At 38.3% G+C, this 13,183-nt stretch overlaps 2 protein-coding genes across 4 annotated transcripts in view; one reads left to right on the top strand and one right to left on the bottom strand.

Moving 5' to 3' along the window:
• The window catches only part of LOC149043805 (RYamide receptor-like), a 12,947-nt gene extending 8,090 nt beyond the window's left edge, over positions 1 to 4,857 (top strand). For 2 of the 3 annotated variants that reach the window (XM_089210599.1, XM_089210600.1), the window contains exons 2-3: positions 1,448 to 1,525; positions 2,342 to 4,857. In XM_089210599.1, the coding sequence (XP_089066725.1) occupies positions 1,480 to 1,525; positions 2,342 to 3,435 (1,140 nt within the window). In that variant the 5' untranslated portion in view covers positions 1,448 to 1,479 and the 3' untranslated portion in view covers positions 3,436 to 4,857. The remainder of the gene's footprint in view (positions 1 to 1,447; positions 1,526 to 2,341) is intronic. The other variant, XM_089210601.1, reaches the window with a different exon arrangement.
• Positions 1 to 13,183, bottom strand: part of LOC113664310 (uncharacterized) — a 225,051-nt gene that overhangs the window by 125,607 nt on the left and 86,261 nt on the right. The window lies entirely within an intron of this gene.

Here is a 13,183-nt window from a genome sequence, read left to right as displayed (position 1 = left end):
ATGCCAAGATTCAGGTTGGAAGGTGCCCGACCGTGCACAATCTTTTGTTTCGGCCTTATACATTATGCATGAGTTACGTAAGTTTCTATTGGTTAGTTCCTCAGTACAGAGTAAACAACTGTTTTTTTTTGTGCACGGTCAAGGCCAAAAAAGCGAACAAAAACCTACAACAAAGAACTTTGTCGGGTTTCATAACAATTCCGCTCTATTAACTATGATTGAACGACCTAAAATGTTCAGAAAAAAAAATCCACGGTTACATACTGAAAGGACATTAGTGAAGATGATGAAACCGTTCGCAGTGGGGCTGCAAAAAAGTTTTCAGATCTTTGGGATTCGAAATTTCCGCTACCAATATGGTACACTCTATTTTTGTTTTAAGAATGTGTTTTATTAGAATATCGAGGCTGAAATTTGCGAAATGTTAACCCCAGGCTAAGATTTCGAAACGAATATATTATTTGTGATGAAAATTTGTAAATACAACACAATCATGTTTTTAATCAAACCGTTTAAAATCCTTACTTCTTCTAAACGGCAAAACTGGCCAGAAAACAACCCAGATACCACTAGCCGTATGTTCGATTCCCCTATATCTGTAGGCTGGCTCCAAAATTACTCTAATATCATCCAGACACTTTGAAAACAGAAATGTCACACGCTCTGATGTAAGCGTAAAATCGGCAGAGAAATAAGAATACTTAACCTCGATTGGGAAAACAACATTGTTATAAAATAAAGAGTGCAGCAGCTTGACAATTTCATTCTGAACGGCATACTGGAACTCATAAGAAGATGCTTTTTGAAGCCTTCAGTCAAGTCAAAAAGTTAGTCATTAACATTTTGAAACACCGAGTGTCGAATAGTTTCGGACACAGCATTCCATGGAGAACAAATCAAAAATGAAAACCGGCGAAAAGGGAAAAGTAGTGAGGCAGACTCGATCCTAATCGCGCTCTGCGCTCTTCTCTCTCTCTAACCTGCGATCAGGCATTTTTTTTTTTACAGGGAAGGAGGGCATGATCACAGGCTACTCTCTGTCATCCGCCGATCGCCTTTCAGTTCACGAGAACTTTATTGTATCAGTTATGCTTAAGTCTTCTGGCCTATGTAGAGTCAAGAGGTAGCTTATTGCTTTCAAAACGTTATTTTACTGAACGATTTCATTATACGGCAAAGCCGAGGTTCGATATTTTCCCGTAAAGTCCAAACGTTTGAGGTTAATAAGGTGTTTATCATATGACTTTATAGTCCATAATCGTCCGTGAGCAATATGGGAGAATAATGCCCTAGAACCTTAGAATTAGCCAATGAGAGGTCGCGTTTTATCGGCTACAAACTCGAACTATGTACTGAAAAAGAATTAACAAATGTTTGGAAGATTGAGATGAGACTGTTTGAGGGTCCAAGATAACATGCCTTTATTAATGTTTTCTTTTTTTTTCAGGTGCTTCGTTTAGTGAAATTGATTTTAGGACAATGGATGTAGAAGACATATTATTTAACACCACAACATTGCCCACAGGTTAATAAATAAGTTGATAGTTCTTTTATATCGATTACTTATCATGATTGTCATTCATTATTATATTGGGTATTTTGCATGGGCGTGACCAGCAACATTTTCGGCGATTTCTCATTAGCTTTCAGTTTCAATTTCAGCCTATTTCTTAGCGGGTGGTAAATTTTGCAGATGATAACTCAGTATCCTTCGAAGAACGTCCTATTTCTAATTTGACAGTTAGCATTTTGAAAAATTCGAAGTTGTTGGTGAAATTGCAAAGAGATCCCCTTTTTCTTGCCTTATATTCAGGAAGACTCATAGTTAACGCTCTTAAAGATAAGATTGTTTTGTACGCGAAACAGAGGAGGTTTACATAATAACTTGTCGTTATTGTTAATACAGCACACTTTAAAATCCTAGTCTAGGACGCCATGGCTACCTCCATCATTACAGGACTGGATGCCTGCTTACTAAAAAAATATTTCAAGTTATGATCCCCCGGGATAGAAGCCACGCCCGGCCCCCACCCTCCCCTCCCCGACTTTTGTTTAGTGCATTACAGTTTTGTTCTTCAAATAGAATTAGGCAGACGGAATTTTAATCAGTTTGGATTTCATAAAATGTGTCCCTTATCGGAGTCGTTTCTTGCAAACTCATTTCCAAACGTGTTTTGTTTTATCCCTGTTATATGGTTTCCTCTGTACACAATCTTCCTGACGTATTGTTACAGGTCCTCTAAAAACCTCTTACTAAGTTTTTTTAGTTCGGATTTATAAGTTTCTTAGTTTAATTTCCGGCCTTTCAACATTCTTTCGATGTTTTTCTTTTTCTTTTCAGGTCAGAACCTGGCTTCCAACGCGTCCGACGAAGGAAAGACCGCTGGCTTTGCCCTCAGTCCAGGTTTTATTACCGGAGTCACTGTCTATGCCGTTATAATTTTCATTGTAGCCGTGATCGGGAATTCCTTGGTAATATACATCGTAAGCGCGCGGGAATATATGAGAAACTCAACCAATATACTTATCGCTAACATGGCGGCAGCGGATATTTTAATGGCTTGTATTTTTCCTTACATGCTGAAATGGCTTTATGTGATGAGTCTGTGGTTTGGAACATTTATGGGAACAGCTCTGTGCAAATTCTTTCATTCCGCCCAAGTTCTCTCTGTCGCCTGTTCTGTGATAAATCTTGTCTTTATAAGCCTTGACCGATGCGTTGTTATTTGGTTTCCTTTACGACGAATCTTCACAAGCAAAGTTCTGAAGGCGTCTCTTGCAGCGAGTTGGATTTATTCGCTAGCTTTCTCTATGCCACTGATCGTGATGACCACGACTCGCCGTGATGCCGCGGGATCTTATCACTGTCGTGAATTCAACTGGCCCACTCCACGTGCTAAAATTAACTACACAACAGCGTTTACGATTTGTTCATACATTATACCACTCGTCATTATTAGTATTGCTTACATCCTAATTGCTGTCAAACTTTGGAATCGGGAATTACCGGGTCATCAAACTTTGGAATATCAAAAGAAAGCTCATGAAACGACCAAAAAGGCCGTTACAATGCTAGTCACGGTAGTGGCCGTGTTTGCACTGTGTTGGCTTCCACTACAAGCGCGAGAGTTTATGCTCAACTATTTCCCTGAAACAATCTCTCTCTTTCCTTTAGAACTAGAAGTCTTTCTTCCTTGGATCGGTGTTTTGAACAGCGCCATCAATCCTTGCTTGTATGTGATATTTTCTGAGAACTTTCGTCGCGAGTTTGGTCGAATTCTTTGTTGCGTGAAAAGTAACCGTCCCGATGCGTATTTGGGGATCCCAGCTTCAAGGGCCACGCCCATGACCACGCCCATTTTATCTCGGCGCCATCTTTCAGCTACCAATGTGCATGAAACTGTTCCTCTACGTCATTTAACTGTCAATGGTTGATAGACGGACTTGTTTATCGAATTTACAAGTTGCATAAAGAAAGAATGATCTTAAACTTCATTTGCTTGCATGTTACTTTTGCTGCCTTTTCAAAGTGAACACGATGGGTTTTGATAGTGACGAGGCCAGTGTACGTGGAATAAGAGTGCTGGCACAAGGCGAGTTTCCTCTTGGCACTCATGGTGGAACACTCATCGTCGAACTTACAATGTAACTTTGTAAGCTGCATTGCCAGTCATTACGAAATGCTTGAAGTAAAATCTGCAATAAAAATCAAATCAAATTTGGCGGGACTGGGGGTTGGGGTGGGTAATTCAAGGTAACATAATAAATCTAACTGGATAAGACAATGGCAACGGCGGAAAATTTGAAACCGTTCAATGCTATTTATTTTTTATGAACAAATTAATCTAATCAGCCTCCGAAGTATTTTTCGGTTTAGACTGATTTAATTCAAAATTGCACTTTGTTATTTTTGTATCACAGTTCAGAGCAGTGTACATACGATTGCCTGTGACTTGTCACTAGTTTTTAACAAAAAGTTCTTTTGATATCATTTGTTTAGTTCAGAAAATGTATGTGTATTCTTCACTTGTTCGGAGTCGAAGTCTGTCACGCCATATTTTGTGCAGACTCCCGAAGTCACGCTTCACTTGAGAATCTGAGGTCTTCAATTTCTCCCAGCGTCTTCTTTTTCTTCTTTTTACAGCTTCTCTTAAATTTATTTATACCGATGATTGTGCTATCAACAAGATAAATTGGTGTATTTATTCGATATCTTATAAACTAAGCATGTAAGCTTGTTTGCTCTTTTTCTCACACACTTTGATTGGTCTTGATTGGCCTTTGGAGAATAGCATCGTTCACTTGGAATTACTGCTTCAGCGAAACATTTGTGTGATATTGTATTACGTTGTTTCTTTAGTATAAGCAAATATGATAAAAAAACAACAACAAAAATAATAATAAAGACTAAAACAAAATAAAAAGATAGTTTCGTAAACCATCAAGTCTCGATTTACAGCCGTTGTTCGGGAAAGGAGCCCGCGCTCCGCCCCGAACTCTCTTCTCGGGGAGGGTAGACCAGACACGAGAGAGCGGCGGAAATCGAGCCTATAAAGCATCCAGTCGCAAATAGATGCCAGGAAAATTCCAACATTTTTTTTTCAATCTGACGTTTGAACTTGACTTTTTAATTGCTTTTTCGATCTAACTTCTGCTTGCACGTGCCGCCGAGTAAACAAGATTAAAATCAAATATAAAATGGGATTATATGAGTTAGCCTTTTATTTTGAGAATTTAAAAACTATTTGTCTGAAGACTGTATTTACCTACAGCTTAAAATTACACAAATTTATTGGCTTATGTATAATATCTTTGTAAGAAAAAAAGAAATAAAATTGCACTCTTTCGTGTGGGTCAGTCTGTAGTTGTTGCGTCTTCCCTTCTTATTGCTTTGCGGTCAGGGTAACAGCAGACTCTTAATTAAAGGGGCGGGGGGAGGGTTGGGTTATTTCCAAAACAATTCAGCAAAGACAGCTGAAAAGAAAAACATGAGCAAGGGGAGCCATTGCCTGGCTTCAAACCGTGAAGGACTATGTACGAGTCTGTAAATTATGGGATTAGCAACTATTGATCCACATAGTCATAAAGTGCAGACGAAGCTTTGCAAAATCCCCAAGTTTGGTGTAAATAGACCCAAACGTAAGCAAGATACAGCCATTTGAAAATGTCAAAATTTACAAAGAAATGTATGGCAATCCGGACGCTGTCCGACACGGCCTCCGGATGCCATACATTTCTTTGTAAATTTTGACGTTTTTAAATCACCAAACTCAGGAATCTTGTGAATCTCGGTGTGCTCTTTCTGACTTTGTGAATCATAAGTTGCTAATCCCATAATTTAGGAACTCGTACCTAGACCTTCACGGTTTGAAATCAGCCGATAGCCCACTTTGGAAAAGAGTGATAGCCTGGGAACGAAGTCGCGCCGCAAGCGGTTATGGGATTATTTGGGGGGACGCAGATCGAAACAAACAAGAGGAATTTAACATGGTTTAAATAACTTTGAACTAGATGGGCACTCCCTTTAAAGTAGGCAGGTACCCTTGAAAATTGAGGCCTCTAATGCAATTTTTGTGCCACGGCCTTCATTTTTGTTGACTTCATTCGTTAAACTCCATAGCTCAAATTCCACATGAGAACAAAAGTATTTGTTTAAGTCCACGAAATACCTTGGATCGGAAACTAGTTCTTCAGCTTTAATTTCCTTGCTTTGAATCTGAGAACAAATAGAGAATGCTGAGCAAAGAATTCTTGAGAACTTTAATGAAGTTTTTTACTCAATTTGCTGCCACCAGGCTGCACTGAGAGAAATCCAAATGCAGTCAAGCCTTTTGTAGGGTTTCCCAACTCACTTTCATTAAAATCCAATTTGTCGTCAAGTAAACCATTTAACGCTACCAACCCGAGGCAATTCAATTCCGGTTTGTAAAAGTTGGTCAAGTTTTCGTTTGTTTCTGATAGTCCCTTCTTTTTTCTATAATTTCTCAAAACACATTCGACCATATCCAAGTACAGTTGAGCTCTGTTTTCGGGGAGTGTGCCCTCAAACTCTTCGCATAAAAGGCAAAGAAGTGCTGTGTTTACAGGATTGGCTGCCATTTCTTTCAGGTTTTTATCTCGCGACATCCGTCTTGAGAGCTTGATGGCTAAATCCGGCCTTTCTTTGAAGTACTTGCTGATAAATCCTTTCACATGGTCTACAGTAAATCCTTCGATCTGAAGCAGCGTGTCACAGCATTTTCTCACCTCTTTTCCAGCTTCGTGTCTTGCTGTTGCAACTATGTGGCACCTGGGGAGCACTCTTCCTTGGATTAATTCGGAAAAAATCGACAATTTACTGGATGGTAATTCATCCAATCCATCCAATATCAATAAAATGGTGGACTGATTTTCACGAACAAACTGAAAGAATAGTTGTTTCACTTCTTCATCGATGTCTTGGGGGAGCAGCTGATCATCAATGGCTTCCCAAACGTCAGAATGGATATCTCAACATTTCAGCAACAATACCACTTTAAATGCTGTTGAGCCGCAGCCCTGAGGCTCTCGCTGTTTTGTGGCCCAGTCGTAAGCGTACTTTTTACAATAGGTGGTTTTTCCAATACCAGGTTCTCCTTCAACACTGTTCTCGGCGCTGAACACTGTTCATACGGGTCTAGTATTGACGACATGTCAACAAATACGTCAGTGATTTCTACTCTCGTTTTCTTTCTTCTGACCACGTTGAGCCTTGTAAAAATATTGCCAAGAAAAAACTGAAACTCTTCACACCATGGAAATGGTGAGAGCCACCCCTCGCGAGTCTTGTACAGCTGGCGAATTCCATTGATAAGCTCAGTTGGATCAAAAATACCTAACAGCAGTAAAATGAATAGGAAATCTAATGAATGCAGCATTGCGAGCAAGAATCTCATATCAGTAATCATATGCTCGCAACATGCAGGAAGTTTATCTCCATGGACATGATTAATCGAGCTAGCTTGCCACAAGTCTACTGTATCTAAGCGTTAGAGTGTCCGAAGTACTGAACGGAAGGTGGCAGGTTTGGGTCGCAACTGAATAAAAGTCGTACGCGCTCATTAACTATCTATTTCCATTAAATTTCAAAATCATGATGTTGCATTTCTAGTGTTCTTATTGATTCTCTCAGTTTCGGTTATCATCTAATATACAACCTTATATGGAAATGATTTGTTTAAGTGTCGCTCAGCTAAATCTACTTTTGGCCGGAAGCAATCACTTCTTTTAGTACATTGGAAATTAACTAAAGCAAATGCTAGTCAACGTCATATCGGTAACAAAGAGTAAAAGTCAAAAAGTTTAATATAACCTGATTGAATGGAACTTAAATTTGAAGTTTAACAAACAACACTAACTTCATGTCAACGCTTTATGGTCAAGAAAAGGTATAACGTTGCCACAACAGAAAGAACAGCTGGTTACCTTAAAAATTTCATCATAGGAATTACAGAATTTGTGTTGAAATATCTACGCTCTGACAGGATCTTTCATTACAAAAACTCAACTTCGACTGCGGAAAAGAAGGAGTATAAAATAAATTTATTGAAGCTGTAAAGAAAATTTAGCTGTTGTATATGTGTGATTTTACATAGTGGAGCATAGATTTCGCAAACGGACGGTAAAAGTCTAGTATGGGTTATATAAAACCGCACGATCACAACATATTTACCTGTCCTGGAATGAAAAAGGAAGACCAAGAATAACGAGTGCTGAAAGAGTCCAATATATAGAGGAAACAAGAAAAGAAAGTGTTTCTGGATCAAAATCTAGTGTTCCGTCCCCCCTAGGTCTGAATCGTCAGCCCTTTCTTCTCCGAATTTTCTGTTTATTCTGCTGTTATGTAGCAGTCTTCGAGGACTATTTTCTCTTAAGATGTCTTTTCAATTAAGATTCTAATTCTGTCAGTAAGTTCATTTGAATTTTCATATTACCAATCTTGCTTTAGTTATGACCAACCTTGACCGCAAGAGTCAGAAATTCAAGGTAGAAAATGATTCCTACTTAGTATGTGAACTCCGTTCTGCATAGCTTAACGTGATTCACTCGTTAAGAATAAAAGGATGACGAAGGTAAGAGATTGATAGCTCAGTAAGCGTCACCTTTTTAAGCGGTGACCCACACTTTCCTTGAGAGATCTGAGCTAGTTCCCGTTATAGTAACTTGTGTAGAAAAAGGAGAGAATGAAAAAATAGTTAACAGAACGAGTGTTAGATATAACCTCTAACAATATCGTTTGCGCACTTTTAAGGAACAGCCTTACTTGCCTGTATGGAAATAACACTTCTGAGTTCTTTCGGTGTAACTTCCCCCCCGACCTTTTTACTTACTTTGCATAATACTATGGTTTTTTTCAAACTGAATGCAAAGAAAGTATAATTGTGAGCACTGACATAATTTATTCATTTAAGATATATCTTGAATGGTGTAAACCACTGAACAAATTTCTAACAAAATAGGTAGAAATCGTATTTGCAGAACCCAACAGAATTTACTCCTACTTTAAAAAAACAGAAAATGCAAAATGACTTTAACAAACAAAATCAGTAACTTGAAGCTGCAATAAATTTACGAGGAAGAGTAAATCAATGCATCGTCATCTGTGTTGGGAAATTAGTTATTACTTTTTCGTAAGTCTTTATAACAACACCATCATAGCCTGTGTTTGTTGTTATTGTTGTTGTAAAAAAGCCATTTTCGTTTTCAACTTCTCTTGTTTTCAAAGTGAGCTCCTCTTCACGGATCTTAAGCTCCTTTTCTGACTTTTCTAGTTTCTTGCTCAGAAATTTCTTCTAACAGTACGCCGAGCTTTGTTGGTTTGGGAGATGCACCACTGCTTTTGCCTTTTCTCTACTTTGCTATCAAAATCTTTAGAGTAGCAAGTCAAATCTCTCTCTCACCGTCCATTGATTTACTTTGAATTTGACTGCAGTTACACTGTTGAAGTTTTCGGAAATTGTGTCCAAATTCTTCCTCTCTCATTGCTTCCTTTCCTGAACTTGTAAAGCTCTTGTACCAAAATTTTTTTTGCACAAAAAAACGTCGTGCGCTGTTGTCCTTTAAATTGGGCTGTTGTAAAAATCAGCACCCATCAGCTTAGTGCCGGAAAAGCAAACTGAAGAACTCAACTGACTCAAAAAGAATAAAACGAACGAAAATGATAAAAAAAATACTTACGATTGCCGCTTGGCAGTGTTGGCGGCGGAACCTAAAGCTGTCCTGGTTTTGAAATCTTTTTTTCACAGATAAATTTTGACCAAATTTCGTTCAGCTATGATTTATCAACTGGTGAAGAGACGTAATTAATTTAATCACAAGAAAAAAATTCAAATAATTAAGAACTCAAATAAAATATTTTGGCAAATCTGACGTATTCGCCACTACGGGAACGTAGCGATTTTGCCGTAACAGATGGCAAGATTACGGCGTGAATTCCCGCCTTAGACAAGCGCAGTCCGATGGGTTTTAAGTGTACACTTCCGGTCGCCGTGGTGGAGCCTACATCTTGAAGTCCCTAAAATCAGCCGAGAAGCTACTGCACGCACACGAAGTGGTAACAACAACTAGCTTTGTCATGTATTACTGCTACGGTGTTGGCAAAGGTAAGTCTATAGTCAGAGGGGCGCCTCAGATGAACTCTGGTTACGAGGGGGAATATTAAGTGGAGGGATGCCGGGGTGTAGGAGCTATGGGGAGTCCAGGAGGGGAGGGGGGATTTAAAAACATTCCATAAAAATAGCAAATTAAATATACTCTTTATTTTGATTTTTAAAAGACAAATGTGTCGAAAACATGAAAAAGCTGTACTATACTTCCTTATTTTAAAAGTTACGGTTTATTCACTTGATTTTACGATTTTACTACAACGCTTCGGTTAACTCCCACACACAACTCTCGGCTTATTCTAAAGAAACACACACCCAACTTTCCGTTGTAAGCACGTGGAACAGTGCCATATATGGTGCTATAAAACACGTGTCGCATACATGTTTGTTTGGTTATGTATAGATAAACAAAATCACTCGTAAATGTCAATCAAATTAAGAATAACTAGCGTATCGAACAGTTTCCAACACAGGTGTGTAATTCACTTACGCACCTAATTTTTTTTCTTCGCAAAAATTAGAAAACATGGCATGGAATAAAAACATAATACCACTACAGATCTTCAATAGCTAAAATGTGGTGGCTAGCCCGATAAAAGGAGGGGTTTAGATGTGGTTTTTAATACCCTTTTTCAGATATGATCCAAAAGTCAATACTTGCAGCAGATGCCTATCGCACAGACTTATTGACTAACTGACTGACTGACTAACTAAGAGACCAAATTAATTCATAAATGACTGAATGAATGAATGTCTCTTCAATGCCCCCTTGATTTGTCACAGAGAATGTGAAAATGAAAGACTAAAAGTATTTTTTCAAGATTCCCAGACTGCAATGTTCCAGCCAAGGATCACATATGATGGAATTCCTTTTGTTATCACCAGAAAGCGTGTGTATGATTGTCATCAGGGCACTGACAGGCATGCATCTGATAAGCAGCGAAGAAAAAAATGCTAAGGTGACAAACCTTAGCATTACACTATCGTAATGTTTGAAGATATGTTAATCCATGAGCCTGTAGAAGCCAGTTTTCTGTGACCTTTGCCTCCGTGAGGCGAAAAAGTAAATAGTTGAAAAAGAAAAAAAATAGGACCAAAGCTGGGAAAATAGTTGTGCAGAATGTGTTTGTTTATACAAATATAATGAAATAAAAAACGCAGAAGACTCACATTTCTGCTTTCCAAGGAGCAAGAACCACCATATTTTCTACTAAATGGTGATTGCATGGCAGAATTGCTTTCTTTCGCTGATTTTAAAATTCCTACCTGCTAGAGGTACAAGACTAAATAAACAAAAAAGAAAACGTAAATTAATTCATGAAAATAATTCCAAGGAGTGTACGACTCGTTTGGAGTGCAGAAAAGTAATATGCGGAACAAACCATAGTAAATATTGGGCAAAGTCGACTAAATATGCAAGCTGTACCTCCAGCCAGTAGTAAAAAACGTTTTCACAATCACGTATTGGAAGAACCGTAGCCGTAAAAATTAGGCAAACACGACTGATGTTGTGTAGTGCCGCTATGGACGAAGGTAAACGAGAGGTGCGTATTATTTCATCAGTCAGTTATTCTTTTTTTTAATATCATCCAGAACCGTATCATTTGGCAAGCAGTAGTTCCATTTCTGCTGCTTACATTATTATTGCTTGGGTATAATCAGGAAATTATGTGAACAACTGAGCACCTACCCCTCTAACGACCCAACAAAAGTCAACTGATGACAAGTTATGGTCAACGTTCGGTTAGGGGAAGGGGTAAGTAAGTATTTGCTCAGGTACTGACATCTAACCACATGTGGTTACCCCTCCAAAACTTTGGATGCAAAAAGCCCACCTCGTTTTTCCGCAAACGTGCCTTCTTTAAAGAAATTAATAGGGTATGAAATTTACAAATTGCCTTGAAATTTGGTCAGAAGACTCCCAAGATAACAATCTATAAAAAAACTGTGTGAGGGAATTCCGTTTTTCGAAATTGGTAAAATTTTGATAAGCAAACTAGACAGAAAAATTGCAAAGCAACAAATAGCAATATCAAAAAACCCCCGCATGATTTTGAAGAGCAACCCCTCAAGATTGGAATTGTGCAGAAATTTAATTGTGCGGTCTGTGTTGATACCCGATTTCTCAAAGAAACATCGTCTAATTGGAATTTTTGCACTTCAGTCGGTTTACGATTAGATCAAGCTAAAAGGAACGTTTTTTTCCTGATAGCGCATTTCGTAACTTTGCCACTGATACATAGTTTATGGTGGTTACGTTGTAACTAGGCGTTAACAGTATCCTTTTTTCGCGAAGGACAACCGTGAAAGTCGACCTTATTCTTAAATATGAAGCCGATCGGTGACACTGAGCATGTTCAAAGGTGTTAGGTTGCAAAAAAACAACAGGCGCGATCGGTAATAAGCAAAGATGGTGTAGATTATGTTGCATTAAATAATCTCTTTTCGAGCATAATCTTAAGGAAATATAACCCGGACATATAAACCCGTTTAAAAAATAAATCAATTGGAGAGCCTTGTCAGCAAGCGGTAATCGTCCAACAATACTTTCCAGCGTTGTAAACAGCGGACGGCTCATTTTATTACCAACGTATTTGCGTATACACTATTCTATAATAGATCACACATGAGCTACCTATCATAAAGATGCCCGGCTACATTTCCAAAATGGCTACCAAAACAAGGAAGGAAAAGTGCCGATACTGCAAGCGTTTTCTATATTGCTCACCTTGTTGTGACACATGTCTACTTAACCGTGCATTGCATGAACGAGCGAATTATTGCTCTTCAAATTCCTTGCTTTGTCCGCACTTTTAAATCGATCTACAGGAAATTTCTAACGGCTTTTGAAGTTTTGTTTCCAGACGATGCAGTTGGGAGTGGGAGTTACTACATGTGATATTGCAGTTTTTTTGTTTTTTTTTCAGTATTTCTCAGACCATAAGTTTTTTTAAAAACTACGTGTTTATCGTAATTGATTATAATATCGTAATAATTTTAGGCGGATATAAGGCCCCTCTGGACAACAGCCTCGTAGCTGTGGCCATCATGTTTTAAATAAAGTTCATTCATTCACTCATATATCACGGGCGACGAGCCGGGAAAGAAAAATAGTCCAAAATGTGAGTGGTCAGCGGAGAAACAAGTTTTAATTATTCATATGGAGACAAATCATTTGTAGTTGCAGAAAAGAATCGTGTTGTAAAACCAAAATGTCACCAAGTTATACTTCGCTAATTAAAAACGTTAAGGAATTTTCCAAACGCTTTGACTGTAAAAATATTTTTTACCGCTATATTAACCAACGGAGGCATTGGGAAAAGAAATCGGTGACACCGGGAGAGGCATCAAGAAGAATGATATTTACGTTTGCGAACTTGTTGTGTGACGATAAAAAAGTATCTTGACTTCCAGTTGTTCAAGGCGTTAATAACAGTTGGCTTGCTTTTCACTTGAATTTTGCAATCTAGATTGTTTTTCCCCGGAAAATGAAAAAGCTACGCAACTCTACTCTCGATTTTTATATTTTTGAGTTTTTAATAAGTTTGTATCCACCCATT

The sequence above is a fragment of the Pocillopora damicornis genome, chromosome 6, assembly GCF_964200805.1.
Source record: "Pocillopora damicornis chromosome 6, jaPocDami1.2, whole genome shotgun sequence".
Taxonomy (NCBI): Eukaryota; Metazoa; Cnidaria; class Anthozoa; order Scleractinia; family Pocilloporidae; genus Pocillopora; species Pocillopora damicornis.
The sequence above is the reverse complement of the archived record's forward strand: the minus strand, read 5'-3'. Positions and strand labels throughout refer to the sequence as shown.